This window comes from Prionailurus viverrinus, chromosome D3 (assembly GCF_022837055.1).
Source record: "Prionailurus viverrinus isolate Anna chromosome D3, UM_Priviv_1.0, whole genome shotgun sequence".
Classification (NCBI taxonomy): Eukaryota; Metazoa; Chordata; class Mammalia; order Carnivora; family Felidae; genus Prionailurus; species Prionailurus viverrinus.
Genome location: NC_062572.1, coordinates 32,935,173 through 32,956,294, shown reverse-complemented (window position 1 = coordinate 32,956,294; position 21,122 = coordinate 32,935,173). Strand labels below are relative to the sequence as shown.

General features: G+C 41.1%; 1 protein-coding gene across 1 annotated transcript in view; it reads left to right on the top strand.

Moving 5' to 3' along the window:
• CEP192 (centrosomal protein 192) overlaps window positions 1–20,677 on the top strand; it is a 160,915-nt gene extending 140,238 nt beyond the window's left edge. The window contains exons 46-47 of the mRNA XM_047826647.1: window positions 7,619–7,668; window positions 17,659–20,677. Coding sequence (XP_047682603.1) covers window positions 7,619–7,622 — 4 coding nt within the window. The 3' untranslated portion in view covers window positions 7,623–7,668; window positions 17,659–20,677. The remainder of the gene's footprint in view (window positions 1–7,618; window positions 7,669–17,658) is intronic.
• Window positions 20,678–21,122: the final 445 nt, after the last annotated feature.

Below are 21,122 nucleotides of genomic sequence, written 5' to 3'. Positions count from 1 at the left end.
CAGTCATTCTCAACTGCAGGGCTGCTCCCCGACACCTGCCCTGTCTTAGGGAAGTGAAATTTTAACCATGCCTGATACCTTTGGTGACAGTGATTCTGTGTTGCATTCCAAGTTTGGCTGCCTGGTGTTTTTCTGTTCGTTTTACTTATTTGAGAGAGAGAGAGAGAGAGAATGAACATGCACACAAGCTAGGGAAGGGCAGAGAGGAGAGACAGAATCCCAAGCAGGTTCTGCACCATTAGCACAGCAGCCCGATGTGGGGCTCAAACTGTGAGAGCATAACCTGAGCCGAGATAAGAGTTGGGCACTTAATGACTGTGCCACCCAGGTGCCTCTGTTTGTTTTTTTTTTTTTTTATTGAAGTACAGTTGATAAGGTTTTCTGTTATTTTAGTGTTCATCCTAGATTTAATATCCAGCAGGTTTTACGTGTTTCTGGCTATTTAAATCTTTGGACATGAGGCACACCTCTATTTTCACAGTGCTGAGGGCAAGAGTGACGGGCAGCTCCCCCAGAGGAATGGCTCTGGCCAGGGTGGTCTCTGGCCAGCGAGGTGAGCCTTGATTTTTAGGGTTGCTGACTCCTTCCCAAGCTGAGCTACCCCTAAAACTGATCAAAGATCAGTTACTAAGAATTTCAGTCATGCAAAGATGGCCAAGATAGAATAAAGCTGTAAGATAGTGTGCATAGTGCAATCCTTTTCTAAGACAAATTACTACTGATAGTGTGGACGTTAATAAATGTACAGAGAGCAGGGGTACCTGGGTGGCTCAGTCGGATAAGCTTCCAACTCTTGATCTCAGCTCAGGTCATGATCTCATGGTTTGTGAGTTTGAGCCCCTCGTCAGGCTCTGTGCTGGCAGTGGAGAGCCTGCTTGGGATTCTCTCTGTCCCTTCCCTACTTGCTCTCTCTCTCTCTCTCTCTCTCAAAAATAAACATTAAAAAATATTTTAATAAATATAAAGAGAACATTTTGGAGAGCATGCTCTGCACTCATGGGAAGGTGGATAATGTTTTAATAATAAATATATATATTAGTTCTGTAGTCCAAAAAGGGAAGTGAGGAAAAAAGACCCAAATTCAGAGACTATAACCAACTCAATGCACCCGACACTAGCTAAGCCATCTAAGGGACGAATCCCAGGGTCACTTCCTGCACTAAGGAGTGGAGCTGGGGGGTCAGACTGAGAGCGTTGCAGCTTCTTTGAGGGGGCTCTGCGCCAGTTCAGTTTGGTGTGTCTGCTTCCTTCCGACACAGGATGGCTGCACTGGGGACCCCGCACATGGAGTCCCCGTGAAATGTGCGCAGCTAGGTGCCTGGCTGCAGCGATGTGTGCTGTCCCTCAGCCTGGCGAGGGCCCGACTCTTGACTCTGGAGGCCCCGGGAAGGCGGATTAGGCCCCATCCCCATGGGAGCCTGCCTTCCTCATTATGTGCGAAGGGAGTGGAGAGCCTTGTGTGAGACAATAGACGAATTCTGTAGGTGTGCTCAGGAGTTCTCACTCTTCAGTGCCACCAGGCTATCAAGTTAAAAGCAAGGGACCCCGCGGGTGAGGAAGGGCTTGTGGTGCTCAGTGCCCTCCCTCCCTGTTTGTACCTTCCCGCCTCACATTCCTCAGAGCCTGGCCGTCAGTGGGACTCATCCCACAAAGGGCTGTCCCTCTTTGTGACTGCTCTGTCACCAGCCAGAGCTGTCAGGTACGTCAGTCATGATGCTTTGTGGTCGTGTCACTGGCATAATCGGCAAGATTAGGTGGCCACAAAGAGCCGTGAATGAGGTGGTAATTGTGTTCAAGGGAAAAGAGAGTTAAAGAAAGAGAGACTTTCCTTTCTCACAAGACCCTTGAAAGAAGTGACAGCTGATATTTTAAAGCTGGAACAAGATAATTGCAGTAAGAGATCTTTGTATGTTCTCTGACAAACGCCACGCACTCACAATAAATATTCAAACGCTCAGTGTGTGTTGTGAGCACCAGATAACCATTTGCAGTGAAACCATTTACATTTGCCATTTTGGAAGTTCAGACTCAGCCCTGCAGTGCCTGAATCAGCGGACCACACAGTCTCCAGGACCTGGGATCGGCTGAGCCACACTGCAGGAGCCGCTCTGCAGAGCACACATGTTCCCCCATTCGTATGAGAGGCAGCTGTGCAAATCCAGGTCAAATCCTTTGGTCAAAAAGGAAAACCCAGCCACGTGGGAGTGGATAGGAAAAGGGAAAAGGTAATACAAAAAACAAAACAAAACAAAAAACCCAAACCTGCAGTCAGCCCACCTTGGGGGGGGGGGGGTGGTGGAAGAAAAAAACAAAACAATTAACCTCTTTTCTAGCACAAAATTAGTAAAGTCGGTCACGGAAAGATGCCAAAACTTCCCAATATACAGCTCTTCCTGAAAGCGTTTCATATGGTCTGGAATTGTATATCCTGCCAGGTGACTGGACTATTGCAGGGCAGGGCCAGGAGCTCCTCATGGAGAACAGGAGTGAGGGCAGGACCTCGCATGGCCCCAAGGTCCCCGTGCAGTTGGATTTGTTGTCCAGTTTGGGCCTCAGGCCCAGGAAGAGGCATTTGACACAGATGAATTCCCTTCCCAAAGCTGTTCGGTGTGATGCAGGCAGAAGAAAACCCAACCACAAACAGAGCCACGCTGAAGACCATTCAGGAAACAGTGCTTGCTTGCTTTTTTCGAATGTCCTAAATTGAACCTTTGGACACATTGAAGGCCGACAAATTCCATGTCTCACACATTCATCGCATCCTTTATCAGTCCCTCAAAGTTCCTTTCCTTCTTTCTTTCTCCTTTCATCCTTTCTTCCATCCTTCCTTCCTCCCTCCCTCCCTCTCTCTCTCTCTTTCTTTCTTTGAGTTGGCATCTCTTAAGTTCCTGGTGAGTAGACCCCCATGAGCTCAGAACCACACACAGACTCAGTCCCCCCCCCCCCCCCCCCAGCGGCCCACAGAAACCTCTGTGCTCTCTCTGCAAGCTTTTGTGTCCCACAGGTCTCCCAGACAAAAAGCTACAGGGGTCCCATTTAGACTCTTCTAGCAGCACTCCATTTGGAGGGGGCAGTTTTTCTCACTGAAGTACTCTCTTCTGAGCACATTCAAGCAATCCTGTTTGCTTTCACGTTTGGTGCTAGAAAATGCACAGAGGGACCCAGAGACCAGCCCCCAGGAACCTCTTACCACAGGGGAGGTGGTGCTCCTTTCCATTTAGGGTGCCCTGAATTTCTGTCTTGAAATATCTTGAGTCTTGACTGAGAATTAAGTGATGTTCCTACATCCTCGGCCTATCCATCCTTCTGTGGATTCCAAAACTCATGAGACCATATAAAGGCGTAAAGAAAATGCTGCAGGAGCTCACTTAGCTTTTGGCAAGGACTCGTGCCTCCAGACCCATCCCAAGTCACCATTTCCCAGCCTCAGGAGGCCTGACTCCTGTGGGGAGCCCGTTTTCATGCAGGTTCTCCTGTGCTGATAAAAAAGAATGAATTCGAACACAGCCAGGTGCTTCAGGAACCCTAAAAGCAGAGGGGCAGAAGCACCTTCCTAGGACCACTCCCCAGGAGCAAGGGAGGAAAGGCAAGCTGGAGCTGGAATACTGAATAGGACAACTAAAAGGGGCCAAAACGGCTTCCGCATGTGGAGAGAGATGGGAGATTGCACCTGCAAGCGGAAAGAGCCAGGGAAAACCTGCTTTCACCTCCCAGAATGACACACCGAAGGCAGGCACCTCCCCCCACACGTACATGCGCACCTTGAATTTCGAAAGGAATAAAAGGGTACACATCTAATTTGCTTCCTATTTGAGCCCAAAGCGTAAAATTCAGTCTTACTGCAGTTGTGCAGACTAAAGTGTTAGGATAAAAATGTTTTGCTAGATCCAGGTTCTGGCGAGGTTGGTGGGCCGGCTGGGGTGGTTTCGGGTGCAGTCTATATCCTGGACGTGAGGGAAGGAGCTCGGCCACCTCTCTCTTTCTTGGACTGGTCCGGGGCGGAGGGTTGGCGTGGAGCTCATTCCTGGGCCAAAGAGGGTTGACGCCCTTTCTCTCTGTCCACACCGCCTCCAGCCTCACCGATCTGATACGCCTCTCTCTGGTCTGCTCCCCTCTTCTTCCCTCCCTGTCTCTCACTCTCTGCCGTTTATTCTTTTCTCCTTCTCTCTTCTCAAAATCCGTCTCCAGCCTCAGTTTCTCCAAGTCCCTCCAGGTGGCTAGACTACGCGCTAGCCCACCTGCCCTGGGTGGGGTAGGGGTGCAATGTGACGCAGAGGACAGGAGGGGGCGCTGCAGCAGGCCCCTGGGCTCAAGTACTTGGCGACTAGACCTCGGAGCTTTTCTGCCCTGTGCCTCTTTTCCTCCTCCGCAAAGTAGGGCTTCTAATAGTTCTTCCCCTGCAGGCGGTGAGCATGTAATGGAAGGGCGTAGAACGGAGGGCGGCTGTCGCTGGCTGCCACTCTTCACGAATCTCTTGCTTTTGGACAGCTGTCTCAAGGGGGCAAGTTTTTGGTGACCTCAGCTAGGCTCTGCCCCTTTGGAAGGGTAGTGTTCTGCTTTGGTTTTGCCCATTTGTTTGTTTTGTGGGGTGGCTGGGGGAGGGGCTCCTGGAGAGTCTGCCTAATGTGCACCTGCATGGTCATGCCTGTGATCACTGGTCCGCCCCGCTGTGCGCTGGCTGCAGGTGCACCTGCTGAGGAGTGTCCTTGAGCCTTGCTTTGTGTCAGCCTGTCTGCCGTGCACACACACACACACACACAGTGCCTACTCTTCCAGGGCGAATGAAGTCTTGCCCACTTCTGAGACAGCGTGATTATACTCTGCGCCCAGTGGGGCCACAGGAAACGGTGGCAATTTCTTGCCCAATTCCTGGCTCTATGCAGGTGTCACCTCAGGTGTCCCCTAAAGAAGGTGAAGGGAGGTGTTCAGTGCTCAAGTTTCACAGGTGGAAATGCCAGCACAGGCAGGCGGGCACCACCAACAGCATGGAAGAGTGAACCCACTTCAAAAGCCCAGAACATCAGATGGTAACTAGACTTCTACTGGGGATCATTTCAGAATATACACACATATCAAATCGCTACCGTGTGCATCTGAAACTAACAGGATATTTTATGTCCCTTATACTTCAATTTAAAAAAAAAGTCACAGAGGCAAAGAGAGAGAGAGAGAGAGACCAACCACAGCAGTCCGAGGCACCTTGTTTGGATCTCGATTCAAACAAACCACCTATAAAAAGACACTTGGAGACAAGTGAAATTGGAAAGTGGACAAGGGATTGGATATGAAAATATTGTTAACTTAATTGGGAGTGATGACAATTTTTAAAAATGTCCTTATGTCAGTGGTATATACTGAAACATTTATGGATACAATGATACGCTGTCTTGAATTTTCTTTAGATTCTTTGGCAAAGCAATAGACAAAAGCTGGGAGGGGGAGAAAAATATGAAGGAAAACCTGAAGAATGTTGATAATCATAGAAGGTGGGTAATGGGTTTGTAGGGCTTCATATTCTCTATTCTTTCTACCTTTGTGTTTAAAAATGTCTACAATAAACAATGTAAAGGTTGAAGAGTAAATCACAAAATAATATTTGGATGTAACCATTTTTTTTCTCATATTAAGTAATGCCAGGGTAGTGCTGACAGCCGTTCCCATTCTGGCCTCAGGCCTTGTACCTCTGTTCCCACTACCTGGAATGTTCTCCCACAGACCATCATGGATGACTCTCACCCCCACATCACTCTCTCTGCCAGCTCTTCCCTGCCGTCCCCAAGAAAAATGTCCCTCGCCCCTTGCTTCCTTTCCTCTCCCCCTTTAATTTTTCATGACAGCATCTTTTACCCACTAATATTCTGGGCAACAGAATAAAATACGGAGAGAGCAGGTTCTGTTTGGGATCACGGATGTGCGTGCAATGCTAAGGCGCGTGCGGGGCACATAGAGGCTCACCCCCCATCCCTCACCGAGCGTTGGTCGAGAGATGAATTGTGTTGTGGGTTTCCGGTCAGCTGCGCCTACTTTCCAGGCACTTGAGGTCTCTTTTCTTGAGACCCACCTACCCCCTGGCCTGCCTCCACCTTTCCCTGGACACCCAGGAGAAGCTCTCAGGGGCCGGTGTGCCCTCGAGGGCAGTGGGAAGGGGAGGCGTCACCTCCACCATCCTGACTGCCCTTTGAGCGCTAATGGTTCCACCTGTTCATGCCTTTGACCGATCCCCTCGCACCGGTACTGAGCGAGACTCTTGCTTATTTAATGTTATGGAACTCCATCTTTTCAGGGAAGGAAATGAACCTGTGTAATGTCCTCAGTGGAGCAATTTGACACAGAGAAGCTTTAGAAACATTTTGGAAGCTTTAACCAACTTGGGCAACCGCTCTGTGAGGAAAGCTGAGGCCTCTCTAACCACAAGCACCTCCCGAGGGGGTCCAAGATCAACACCTGTTCTCCTCCACCTGGAGAGGCAGGACTACATCTCTTATCTCCCTCCTTGGCCGGACAAGTTTTCCCTTTTTCCCCACAGACTCAGTAGGTGGAGAAGTTGCACTGGAGCCTGCTTGTGGAAGACCTCTCAGCCAGAGTGGAAGCAGATTGGCTTTCACAGGACTTCTGTGTAGACACCTGCCCAAGTGCACAGGGACACATGCACAGGGGTCTCTGTTGTAGCATAGTAGGTGGTGAGCCAGCATCAGCCTGGATGATGCCGGGGGACCCGCTAAGTCCCCCTCATACAACAGAATGCCATGCAATCAGGAAAGAAAAGGAGGTGGGTCTGTATTTTGATATAAAGGTCTAAACTATAACATTGAGTGAGAAAAAAAGTTGCCTACCAAAAGGTACAGCACATTTCCCTTTAATAAAGGATAGATGGAAGGACATATGTATGTAACAGTTATGTATATGTAAATTCAGGGGAAATCAGAGACTTTCTTGGAGTCTTGGACACTTCTTGTTTGGCACTGGAATTATGGGTGATTTATAATTTCATCCTTTCAAATTTTCTAACATCTAAAAACCATGTAAAGAATATCAGAGCTGATGAGGACAGTGAAACCTGTCAGATTCCACCATGAAGGCTGAGAGAGGATGCCAGCAAAAGGAGGCATCCAGCTAGGTGCCTGGGCATAGGCTCAGGACACTGTGGTGGCATCAGGGTCACACCTGACTCCTCTATCAGACTCTGTAGAATGCTATGTGACTGGCCAGCCTCAGAGTGGCTCCATGACTCCAGAGCTGCTGGAAGGCAGAGTGTGTATCATTGGGACCCAGATCAAGCACAGCCTTGCCTGGGCCCTGTGGTGGAAAGAGCCCCAGGGCCAGCGGGGGCGCTGGATGTGGGTGCTGCCCTCCCAAGGAAGCAAGACCCTGTCTCAAATCACTGGGTTTCTTCTTTTGTAAAACAGCATACTAACCCTGTCCTTATTACCAGATGAGTACTTGGAACACCGCAGGCAAAACAGTAAGGCACTGTTGTTTCCCTGCTCTTTGTCATTGCAATGGGCAGTGCTGAGACCTTACACTGGCAAACAGGCAAACAGATCGCTACTTCTCAGCCCCCAAAACAGCGTGGGTTCAGAATGCTTACTCTTGCTCTCTCTCTCTCTCTCCCTCATAGGTGACTACAATGACATAGTGATGGAATCATGTATATTAATATTTTAAAAAGTAAGTTTGGTTTTCATTCTGTTTTATCACTTACATAAAATTAGTTCTTTTTAGCAGATTATATTTAGGAGTAATTTTTATTTTTATTTTTTTTAAAGTTTACTTGTTTATTTTGAGAGAGACAGAGACAGTGTGAGTGGGGGATGGGGCAGAGAGAGAGGGAGACACAGAATCCCAAGCAGACTCCATGCTGTCAGCCCAGAGCCCCAAAAGGGGCTTGGACTCACAAAACCACAAGATCATGACCTGAGCTGAAACCAAGAGTCAGATGCTTAACCAACTGAGACACCCAGGCACCCCTAGGAGTAACTTTTAAAAATAGGTAAGATAAAAATAATAGCCAACCTGAAATGGAATAGAAGCAGTGTGGTAATTAGTGACTCTTTTCATTCATTATGTTTCTCCAGGGCTGTAGAGTCCACACTGAGCTCATTTGTCACTGCTGAAACTGATCTTCAGAAAAAGATACAGTTCAAAACAACAATAAACCTTCCACTGCTTTTTTATTTTTTATTTTATTTTTTGCAGAAAGCTGAGTGTCCTGACTTATTTTACCTAAAACTGAGCTATATTTGCTGAATTAAAATATTGATTGTAACTTAAATCTGGAGATGACTGTAAGTTTCTCTCCTTCAAAATTCATAAGATTCTTATTTAGGTAATTCTCAAATGTATATCAATCCATAGATTTTTCCAAAATGTATTCTTCAGGGAGATAGTAGCTTTTTAACCTTCTATAAATCACGTGTATGCATTCTCTAAGAATGCATAGGAATGCTTTTTGAAAAAGTTTAGGTAAATGTGCCCTAATTGCTTGCTTGGGTGATTATCAACCAAATGTTTAATTTCTGAAAAAAAAAATTATCAGATTTATTACACAAATAGTAGGCAGTGGTCAGAGTTTCCCTGGAAAGTCATAGTTAACTTATTTCTAAAGGTGAAATTTGCCTAATTAGAAAGCTTTGCAATTCATTATTTTGTGTGAGTAAAAATTAGTAAAATTCCAATTCTTTTGTTAGAGCACTATTTTAAGTTCATGTTTATAACTTGACCCTTTCAAGACTCATTCAAGTCAGCCAGATTACTCCAGCATAAAATAGTACATGTACTTGCTTAGACCTCTTCATCTCAAAGGCAAAGCAAACTTGTTCATTTCATGCATAGCTCTTAATGGAATTTACAATCTGTACTAATTGTTTAAGAGTTTCTTTAAGCAGAGAGGTGGCTTTGTTCTGAATACCCATGGAGACTAAACAACATGACTATGTCTATTTCCAGGGATTCCTCATGATAACTCCTTACAATTCTGTTCACCAAGACACCTGGGCATGCTTAGTCTGATATAGATTATGGTACAGAGATGACTGATTAATGTGTTCATTTATTTAGTTAAAGTTTTCAAAATTAGTTATTGAGATAACATTTCAATGCGGGAGTATTTAGGTTTAAATCTAGAAAAATATGTGCAGGATCTCTATGCAGACAACTACATACTCTTATAAGAGAAATCAGAGACCTAAACAAATCAAAGGATGTACCATGTTCATGGATTGGAAGACTTAAATTGTTAAAATGATGATTCTCCCCAAACTGAGTTTAAGATTTAATGCAATCCTAATCAAAATCCTATCAGAATTTTGTATAGATATTGACAAAAGTAATTCAAAAATTATGTGGAAAAGCAAAAGGAATAGAAGAGCCAAACAATTTTGAAAAAGAAGAACAAAATAGAAGGAATTACACTACCTGATTTCAAGATTTATTATAAAGCTACAAGAACCTAGAGGCAAAATGATAGACATATATAGATCAATGGAACATAATGGGAATCCAAGAAATAGACCCACACAAATATATTCAACTGATTTTAACTGCAAAAGTAATTAATGGAGAAATGACAATCTGTTTAACAAATGGTGCTGGAATAATTGGATGTCCATATGGAAAAAAAAGAACCTAGACATATACCTCACACTTGGTATAAAACTAAATGAAAATGTATCATGGACCTACACATACATAGTCAATTAATTTTTGACAAGGGTGCAAAGGCAATTCAGTGAAGAAAATATAATCTTTTCAACACATTGTGCTGGAACAACAGGACATCCATATGAAAAAAAAAATTAACTTTTAGGAGCTTGGGAAGATGGCAGAGTAGGAGGGCTCTAAACTTACCCTGTCCCACATTTTCAACTAGATACCATTCACATCCATATAAATAAACTGAAGAGTGATCTGAAGACTGGCAGAACAAGCTCCATAACTGAATGCAGAGAAGCAGCAGCATCTGAGAGGTTAGAAAGGGCAAAAATGGTGGTCTGAAGCTGCCCACAAGAGGGAGAGAGCTGCAGCTGTGGTGAGGGGAAAGCACCAGGGAACTCACATAGGGAAGACAAATCCCTATACCACTTAGCTTTGAAAACCAGAGAGGCTGAATTCCCTGAATTTGTATAACCAACAGGACTCAGAGCCTGGAGGTTTAAAAATCAGCTGACTCAGCAATGGGTCAGCCGGGAGGGCCAGAGATAGCTGGGTCCCTGCCCTTAAAGAGACAGCAGCCCATGGAAATGCAACGCTTTGCACAATGCCTGGGTCAAACAGAAGGATCTGTTTATTCTGATTTTGGAGTCTGTTGGGGGACTTCTCTGGAAACAAAGGAGAAGGCAAGCTCCATTTTCCTACCCTATCCCCTGGCATAAATACAGGCCCTGTGGGAGGCGGTCAGCACAGACACTTGCTACCTACCAGCTAGTGGTGCGCCCTACCCATGTGTTCTCCAGAGGACTCGCCCACTCCTAATCTGCTGGCCTGGGCCCTGGACTCAGGACAAATTCTGTTAACTCCTGAGACTGCTACATGCAGATGTTCTATATAAACCAAATGATAACCACAAATAAAAACAGTAATATATATGTAAAAAATAAAGAGTAGAGAATTCAGGTATATCAATAAAGAAAACCAGCAAACTATGACAAAGAGAAAAAGAAGAAAGGATCTGAGAAAAACTACAAAAACAAACACAAAACAAGTAACAAAAGGGCAATAAATACATATCTATCAATAATTAGTGTGAATGTAAATGGACTAAATGCTTTAATAAAAAGACATAGGGTGACAGAGTGGCTTAAAAAAACAAGACTTATATACTGCCTACAAGAGACTCATTTAAGACAAAGACACCTGCAGATTGAAAGTGAGGGGATGGAGAAACATTTATCACACAAATGGATGTCAAAAGAAAGCCGGAGTAGCAATACTTATATCAGACAAACCAGACTTTGAAACAAAGACTGTAAAAAGAGACAAAGAAGGATACTATATAATAATAAAGGGGGCAATCCAACAAGAAGATATAACAATTGTAAATATTTATGCACCCAACATGAAAGCACCCAAATACATGTAACAGTTAATAACAAACATAAAGGAACTAATTGATAGTAACACAATAATAGTAGGGGACTTTAATACCTCACTTACATCGATGGACAGATCATCCAAACAGAAAATCAACAAGGAAACGGTGGCTTTGAATGACACACTGGACCAGATGGATTTAACAGATATATTCAGAATGTTCCATCCTAAAACAGCAGAATACATATTCATTTCAAGTGCACATGGAACATTCTCCAGAATAGATCACATGTTAGGCCACAAAGCAAGCTTCAACAAATTCAAAAAGATCGAAGTCATACCACGCATCTTTTATGACCGCAATAGTATGAAACTAGAAATCAACCACAAGAAAAAAATCTGGAAAGAGTACAAATTCATGGAGGCTAAATGTTACTAAATAATGACTGGGTCAACCAAGAAATCAAAAAAGAAATCAGTAGATACTTGGAAACAAGTGAAAATGAAAACACAATGGTCCAAAACTTTTGGGATGCAGCAAAAGTAGTTCTAAGAGGGAATTTTATAGCAGGAATTTTATAGCAATACAGGTCTACCTCAAGAAGCAAGAAGAATCTCATATAAACCACCTAAACTCACACCCAAAAGATCTAGAAAAAGAACAAATAAAACCCCAAACCAGCAGAAGTAAGGAAATAATAAAGATCAGAGAAGAAATAAATGATATAAATTAAAAAAATAGGGGCGCCTGGGTGGCGCAGTCGGTTAAGCGTCCGACTTCAGCCAGGTCACGATCTCGCGGTCCGTGAGTTCGAGCCCTGTGTCAGGCTCTGGGCTGATGGCTGATGGCTCAGAGCCTGGAGCCTGTTTCCGATTCTGTGTCTCCCTCTCTCTCTGCCCCTCCCCCGTTCATGCTCTGTCTCTCTCTGTCCCAAAAATAAATAAACGTTGAAAAAAAATTTTAATTAAAAAAATAGAACAGATCAATGAAATCAGAAACTGGTTCTTTGAAAAGATCAACAAAATTGATAAACCTCTAGCTAGACTCATCAATTAAAAAAAGAAAGAACTCAAACAAAATCACAAATGAAAGATGAGAAAAAGCAACCAACACTGCATAAATACAAACAATTATAACAGAATATTATAAAAAACTATGTCAGTGAAACGGACAACCTAGAAGAAATAGAACAATTTCTAGAAATATATAAACTGCCAAAACTGAAGCAGGAAGAAGTAGAACATTTGGGAAGACTGATAACCTGCAAAGAAATTGAATCACTAATCAAAAACTCCCAAAAAATAAAGTCCAGGACTAGACGGCTTCACAGGGGAATTCTACCAAACATTTAAAGAAGAGTTAATGCATATTCTTTTCAAACTATTCCAAAAAATAGAAGAAGGAAAATTTCCAAATTCATTCTATGAGGCCAGTATTACCCTGATACCCAAACCAGACACCACACACACACACACACACACACAAACCAACCAACCAAACAACAACAAAAAAAAACAAAACAAAACAAAAAACAAAACACTACAGGCCAATATTTCTGCAATTTTTTCTGTAAACATCCTCAACAAATACTAGCAAACCAAATCCGACAATACATTAAGAAAATCATTCACCACAATCAAGTAGGATTTAGTCCCAGGATGCAGGAGTGGTTCAGTATTTGCAAATCAATGTGATACATCACATCAATAAGAGAAAGGATAAAAACCATATGATCATTTCAATAAATACAGAAAAGGTATTTTACAAAGTACAACATCCATTCATGATAAAAACCCTCAACAAAGTAGGTTTAGAGGGAACATACTTCTAGATAATAAAGGCCATATATGAAAAGCCCACAAGTGAACATCATACTCAGTAGGGAAGAACTGAGAGCTTTCCCCCTAAGGTCAGGAACAAGGCAAGGATGTTCACTCTCACTACTTTTATTCAACACAGTACTGGAAGTGCTAACCACAGTCACAACAACAACAACAACAACATCAAAAATAAAAGGCATCCAAATTGGTAAAGAAGAAATAAAGCTCACTGTTTGCAGATGACATGATACTATACATAGAAAACCCTAAAGACTCCATCAAAAAACTACTAAAACTGATAAGTGAATTTAGTACATTGCAGGATACAAAATTAGTGTGCAGAAATCTGTTGCATTTGAATACACTAATAATGAAGCATCAGAAAGTGAAATAAGAAAACAATCCCATTTACAACTGCACCAGAAATAATAAGATACCTAGGAATAAACCTAACCAAAGAAGTAAAAGACCTATACTCTGAAAACTATAAAACATTGATGAAAGAAATCAAAGAGGACACAATGAGATGGAAAGACATTCCATGCTCATGGATTGGAAGAACTAATATTGTTAAAGTGTCCATACTTCCCAAAGCAGTCTACAGATTTAATTCAATCAGCATTTTTCACAGAGCTAGAACAAATAATCCTAAAATTTATATGGAACCACAAAGGACCTCGAATAGCCAAAGCAATTTTGAAAAAGCAAAGTAAAGCTGGAGGTATCACAATCTCAGACTTCAAGTTATATTGCAAAGCTGTAGTGATCAAAATAGTATGATATTGGCACAAAAATAGACACATAGATCAATGAACAGAATAGAAAGCCCAGAAATAAACCCTCAATTATATGCTCAATTAATCTTTGATAAAACAGGGAAAAATATCCAATGGGAAAAAGACAGTCTCTTTAACAAATGGTGTTGGGAAAACTAGTCAGCTATATGCAAAACAAACAAACAAACAAAAACAAAGAAAAATAAAGATAAATTGGACCACTTTCTTACACCATACACAAAAAGAAATTCAAAATGGATGAAAGACCTAAATGTGAGACCTGGAACCATAATAATCCTAGAACAGAACACAGAGAAATGTCTCTGACATTGGGCTTAGCAACTTCTTACTAGATATGTCTCCTGAGGCAAGGGAAATAAAAGCAAAAATAAACTATTGGGACTATACCAAAATGAAAGTTTTATTTTTTTTTTTAACGTTTATTTATTTTTGAGGCAGAGAGAGACAGAGCATGAACAGGGGGGGGGGCAGAGAGAGAGGTAGACATAGAATCTGAAGCAGGCTCCAGGCTCTGAGCCGTCAGCACAGAGCCTGACGCGGGGCTCGAACTCACGGACTGTGAGATCATGACCTGAGCCGAAGTCGGAACCTTCACCGACCAAGCCACCCAGGCGCCCCCAAAATAAAAGTTTTCTATACAGCAAAGGAAACAGTCAAACTAAAGGCAACCAACAGAATGGGAGAATATGTTTGCAAATAACATATCCAATAAAGGGTTGGTATCCAAGATATATAAAGAACTCATACAAACCCAATACCCCCCAAACAAATAATCCAATTAAAAAAATGACCAGAAGACATGAACAGACTTCTCCAAAGAAGGCATCCAGATGGCCAACAGACACATGAAAAGATGCTCAACATCACTTATCATCAGGGAAATGCAAATCAAAACTAAAATGAGATATTGGAGCACCTGTGTGGCTCAGTCAGTTAAGTGTCTGACTTCCACTCAGGTCATGATCTCACAGTTAGTTCGTGGGTTCGAGCCCTGCATCAGGCTCTGTGCTAACAGCTCAAAACCTGAAGCCTGCTTCAGATTCTGTGTCTCCCTTTCTCTCTGCCCCTCCCCTACTCATGCTCTGTCTCTCAAAAATGAATAAATGTTAAAAAATTTTTTTAAATAAATAAAATGATATATCACCTCACATCTGTCAGAATGGCTAAAATTAAAAAAAAATACACAAGAAATAAGTGTTGGTGAGTATGTGGAGAAAAAGGAAACTTGTGCACCATTGGTAGAAAAACTGATGCAGCCATTCTGGGAAACAGGATGGAATTTCTCAAAAAGTTAAAGAGAATTACCCTATGATCCAGTAATTGCACTACTGGGTATTTACCCCCGAAATAAAAAGCACTAAATCAAATGGATAATTTATAGTAGTATTATTTACAATAGCCAAATTATGGAAGCAGCCCAAGTGTTTATTGATACATGAATGGATAAAGACGATGTGGTATAGATATAGTGAATATTATTCAGCCATAAAAAAGAATGAAATCTTGCCATTTGCAATAACATGGATGGAGCTAGAGAGTATAATGCTCAGCAAAATAAATCAGTCAGAGAAGGACAAATGCCATATGATTTCACTCATATGTAAAATTTAAGAAACAAAACAAACAAGCAAAGGAAAAAAGAGAGACAAACCAAGACTCAGACTCTTAACTATAGAAAACAAACTGATGGTGGGGCGCCTCAGTGGTTCAACTGATAAGCAGCCAACTCTTTATTTTGGCTCAGATCATGATCTCACACTTCCTGAGCTCAAGCCCCACGTCGAGCTGCACACTGACAGTATGGAGACTGCTTGAGATGCTCTCTCTCCCTCTTTATCTGCCCCTCTCCTGCTTGCACGCATACACATGCTCTCTAAATAAGTAAATAAATAAATAAATAAATAAATAAAAACTGATGCTTACCAGAGGGGAAGTGGGTGGGAGGATGGGTGATATAGGTGATGGAGATTAAGGACTGCGCTTGTCACGATGAGCACTGGGTGACGTATGGAATTGTTGAATCACTGTATTGTACATTGGAAACTAATGTTGACTATACTAGAATTAAAATGAAAATTTAATAAAAATTTAACTGAGATGTCAGGTTTATAGATATTTTCCACTTTAATATTCCAAATAATCTGGAGGTTAGCATTTAATGAATACATTTTAAAGCAAATAGGAAAAAAATAAAAAAATTAACTTTAATGTGTCCTTGCATCTTATACCAAAATTTTTATATTAAGAATGGACCTTAGACTTAAATGTAAAATTGAAAATCGTAAAACTTTTAGAAAAAAACACAGGAGAAAATCTTTGGGACATTGAGAAAGGCAAAGAGTTTTTAAATACAATATAAAAATTAAGATGCATAAATGAAGAAGTTGATAAATTGGACTCTATCAAATTTAAAAATCCTGTTCTACAATAGGAGAATGAAATAAGGAGAGAAATGAATAAATAAGAGAATTAAAAAGGAGACACAGACTGGGAGAAAATATTTGATATCACATGCATGACAAGGGACTTGTACTCATCACATGTAAAGAATTCTCAAAACTAAACATAAGAAAAATTTTAAGTGAGCAAAAGATTTGAACAGACTCTTCATTAAAGACGAACAGATGGGGGCGCCTGGGTGGCGCAGTCGGTTAAGCGTCCGACTTCAGCCAGGTCACGATCTCGCGGTCCGTGAGTTTGAGCCCCGCGTCAGGCTCTGGGCTGATGGCTCAGAGCCTGGAGCCTGTTTCCGATTCTGTGTCTCCCTCTCTCTCTGCCCCTCCCCTGTTCATGCTCTGTCTCTCTCTGTCCCAAAAAAAATAAATAAAAACATTGAAAAAAAATTAAAAAAAAAAAAAAGAGGAACAAATGGCAACTAAACCCAGCAAAAGATACTCAATATCATTATTCATTAGAGACACACATATTAAAACCCCAATGAGATACCAGTGTACATCTATTAGAACAGCACAAAAAATTAAAAGAACAGTTGACAATACCAAGTGCTGATGAAGATGTGGAGGAACTGGAATTCTCATTCATTGGTGGGAATGCAGAATGGTATAGTCACTTTGGAGTCAGTTTGGCAATCTCTTATTAAATTAAACATATAGATACCATATAACCAGCAACCCTACTCCTAAGTATTAACTGAAGAGAAATGAAAACGTGTTTATGGGAAAATCCTTACATGAATGTTAATAGCAGTTTTATTCTTAATAGCCAAAAAGCTGGAAACAACCCAAATGTCTTTCAACTGGTGAATGGATAAACACCATAATGAAATACTACTCAGCAATAAAAAGGAATAAACTGCTGATAGGTGCAATAACATGAATAAATGTCAAATGCAGTTTGCTAAGTGAAAAAAAAAGAAAGCCAAACTCACAAGCTGTATACTGTCTGATTCTGTTTATAGGACATTCTGGAAAAAACAAAATTATTGGTACAGAAAACAGATCAGTGTTTTCTAGGAATTACAAGTGGAGTGAGGGGTTGATTACGAAAAGACAGCTTGGGGAAGTTTGGGGGGTGATAAAACTGTTTTGTATCTTGATTGTGATGGTGATACATCACTGTGTGCATTTATTTATGCTTTTAGAACTATACACCAAAAAGAGTAAATTTCCTGCATGTGAAGTTTTAAGATAATAAAATGGAAGTGAAACCACAGCAACAACAAAGGGGATGAAGGAATGTATCTATATCCTTATTTAGGATGAGTTGTAGGAAACATTAAGTGGAAACAGGAAGTTCAGAATGGTGTAAATTATATGCTACCTTTTATCTAAGAAAGGGGAGATAGCTGGCCAGATCCTAAGGTGGTCCCCATGATTACTACCCCCTGCGTACACACCCTGTATGCTCCCCTTGAGTGTGGGTGGCCCTCTAAATAGAATCAGATCACAGCTGGGATTATCTTATGTTACCTGGCAAAAGAGAGAGCATCTGGGGTGGATGGTACCTAATCAGATGAGCCCTTTAAAAGGCAGGTTTTTTCCTGGAGTTGCAGAAGGAGACTAAAGATGAGCTCCTGCTGGCCTGGAAGAAGCAAACAGCTGTGGTATGACCTGCCCAAGAAGCTGAGAGAGGCCTCCAAGAGGTGACAGTGACTAGAAGTCGACAGCCAGCGGCAAACTGAATGCTACCAAAGGAATGAGCTTAGAAGGGGCACTCCAAGCTCCAGATGAGAGCACAGGGCAACCGACACATTGATTTTAGCCTCATGAGATCCTGAGCAGAGAATCCAGCCATGCCGCGCCGGACTTCCAAACTACAGAACTGTGAGCTAGTCAGTGGGTGTTGTGTTAAACCTCTTAAGTTTGTGAGGATTTGTTATGCAGCCACAGAAAACTAGTACAGGGGCCTACAAATACAAATGTGTATTAGTTCATACTTTTTTAAAATGAAAGAATAAATAAAAAGCTAATAAAAATCATTATATTAGTGTGAGGGAGGAAACACAGGGTGAAAGTTACCCTAACTTGAATGTACTTTGCTTTGTAGATTTGACTTTAAAACCATGTAAACACGTTACATAATTATAAATCAATATTAAATTAAAGTTAAAAAATCAATCTGTAAAAATAAAAAATTAAAATAAAACAAGTGAAACTAATTCACACCACACAAAGAGAATTACTTCAAATGACTTTAGATTTCAATAATTTAATTGTGCATCCCTAGTGGAATGTATCCTAAGGCCAAAAAGTATTACAAATGCATCTTCAACTCTATTGTGAAGAATTATATATGAGCAATTAATCATATGATTACTACTAATAATATTATGGGTATTGTTACTCAAAAGCTATGAAGTTTGGTAGGCTGAAGCAAATATTTAATTGTATTATGTCATTAGAAGCCAAAATTTTCAATAGAAGAGAAGAGAAAGAAGTATGAAATTAAACAAATTAAGTAAAAACTCTTTAATACTAAGTTTGAATTGTGAATAGTAGAATAACCTCATGGTATGTTTCTTTTGAAAAAATTTATTTCCTGGCTCGGTCTGTTGAAAAATTCTACAATCAATGTTAACTGAGGAGCAAAGGGCACCCCTGCCTTCCAGGAAAAAGAACCAGACATCCCTGGAGAAACACTGCTTCCAGGCCTGAGGAATAATATGTCCAGAATCCGGAACACCCTGTCTCACCAGAAAGCAAGGAATCCATCACAGACAGCCAGGGTCACATCAAAAAGACTCAGATGCCAACTTGTAGGGGTTTTCTTAGGCCACAAATGTGACCATTTCAACATTAAAAAGGATAGTAACTACAAAGGGTTGAAACACATTTAATACGTCTAAATCCAGGACTTCATACTGAGACAAGTAAAAATCACAACTCATCACTTACCTTTGGAGGATGCTAAGAAACCAATACTTTGTTTCTGAAAACTTGCAAATAAAAGAAAACAATCATGTACTTATCCTGCAGTTGTGTTAAAACTATAACTCACAGTAATCAAATAGTTGATGAGGGGAAATCCTTTTTCTTATAGACAAATTCCAGCTTATTGTCCAGAATAAAGAAGGAAAAATAGAACATTACCATTATGCCACCTTTAATGAAAGAATAGACCAAGGCCTATTCCTGCCATCCAGGGTTGCTCAGACAATCTGGGCACTGCTGATGTGGAATGGGTACATCAGGCTGATGACAGCCACACCCACTGTTTAATCTCAGCCTCACAAAATGAGAGACATTGTACTTCCTCCTTTGGTGCATTGTGAAGTCCACACTATAACATAGTCTTGCCAAAGAAATCAAGCCTGAGTATGTTCATATCTCTAGATTTAACTACAGTTTACAGCAAATACAGGTGTACAAAGAAATTTCAGTGACAATGTGGTAGGCAGAATAATGCCCCCCCTCCCAAAGAAGTGCACTCCCTTGTGATGTCCCCTGACCCTTACTTGCCAAAAAAGGGATTTGCAGATGTGATTAACATTGTGGACTTTGAGTCCTTAGAGCAGAGAACCCTTCCCAGTGTGACCAGAGAGAGATGGCACCATAGGACATGGTCAAAGGCAAGCAACAAAAGGACCTGCTCTGCAGTACAGGCTTTGAGGATGGAGCCACGGACTGTGGGTGGCCTCTAAAAGTGGGGAATGGCCTTCAGCTGACAGCCAGCAGAGAAACAGGGACCTCTGGCAACAACCACAAGGCACTGAATTCTGCCAACCACCAAATCAACAGGGGAATAAGCTTTGAGGAAGACAGGCAGCAAACCAACACCAACTTTAGCTTGGTGAAACCAAAGGGGACTTCTGACTTTCAGAACTACAGAAGAAGACATTTGTTTTGATTAAGGTGCTAAGACTGTGGTGATGTGTTTTCCAGGCAAATAATTTTGTTTAGTGTAAGTAAGTACTTAAAACATTTCTATACAATAATTTCTACAGAAATCCTCCTCTAAAGTTGTTTTGTGACCATGAAAAAATTACAGAACTGCTTTGAATTACAGTTTCTTTTTCCACTAAATGAACAGACTAGACAAGATAATTCAAAATCTTCAAAATAAGATGGCCATTACCACTTTAGAAAGAGAACATCAGAATAATTAAAAGCATTGGATTTAAATTCATGAATTCATTAATTTATTCAGCAAATATTTATTGAACAGCTACTATGTGCCAGCACTGTGTTAGACCTGGAGACAAGGTCTTTATCATCATAGAATTTATCTTCCATTTCTTTTTAATGTGATAAAAAACACAAAACATAAAAGTTACCATCTTAACCATTTTGAAGTGTTGTACAGTATTGTATTAACTATCAACACTTTGTGGTACAATAGATGTTTAGAACTTTTTCATCTTGCAAAACTGCACTGTGGTTTTGTACTATGTTTTGAATTCAGGAAATGTGAGGCCTCCAGCTTTGTTTTTCTTTCTCAGGATTATTTTGCTTATTCATCATTCTCTTAAATTCCATATGAATTTTAGGATGTTTTTCTCTATTTCTAAAAAAATGCCACTGAGATTTTGGTAGGTATTGTGTTGAATCTCTAGGACACTTTGGGTAGTATGGACATTTTAACAATGCTAAGCTTACCAGTCCATAAACATGGTTTCTTTCCATTTGTTCATATATTCTTGAGTTTCAGCATTTTGTAGTTTTCAGTGTGCCAACTGAAAGTCTTTTGCCTGCTTGGTTAAATTTATTCCTAAGTACTTTATTCTTTTTCGTGCTATTGTAAAAAGTTATTTTCTTAATTTCCTTTTCAGACTGTTCATTGTCACTGCATCAAAATACAACAGCTTTTTATGTGTTGATTTTGTATTCTGCAACTTTGTTGAATTCATTTATGACTTCTAATCTCGTGTGTGTGTGTGTGTGTGTGTGTGTGTGTAATCTTTAAGGTTTTCTACATATAGCATCATGTCGTCTGCAAACAGAGATAACTTTACTTCTTCCTTTCTGATGTGGATGCCCTACACTTCTTTTTCTTGCCTAATTTCTCTGGTTAGTACTT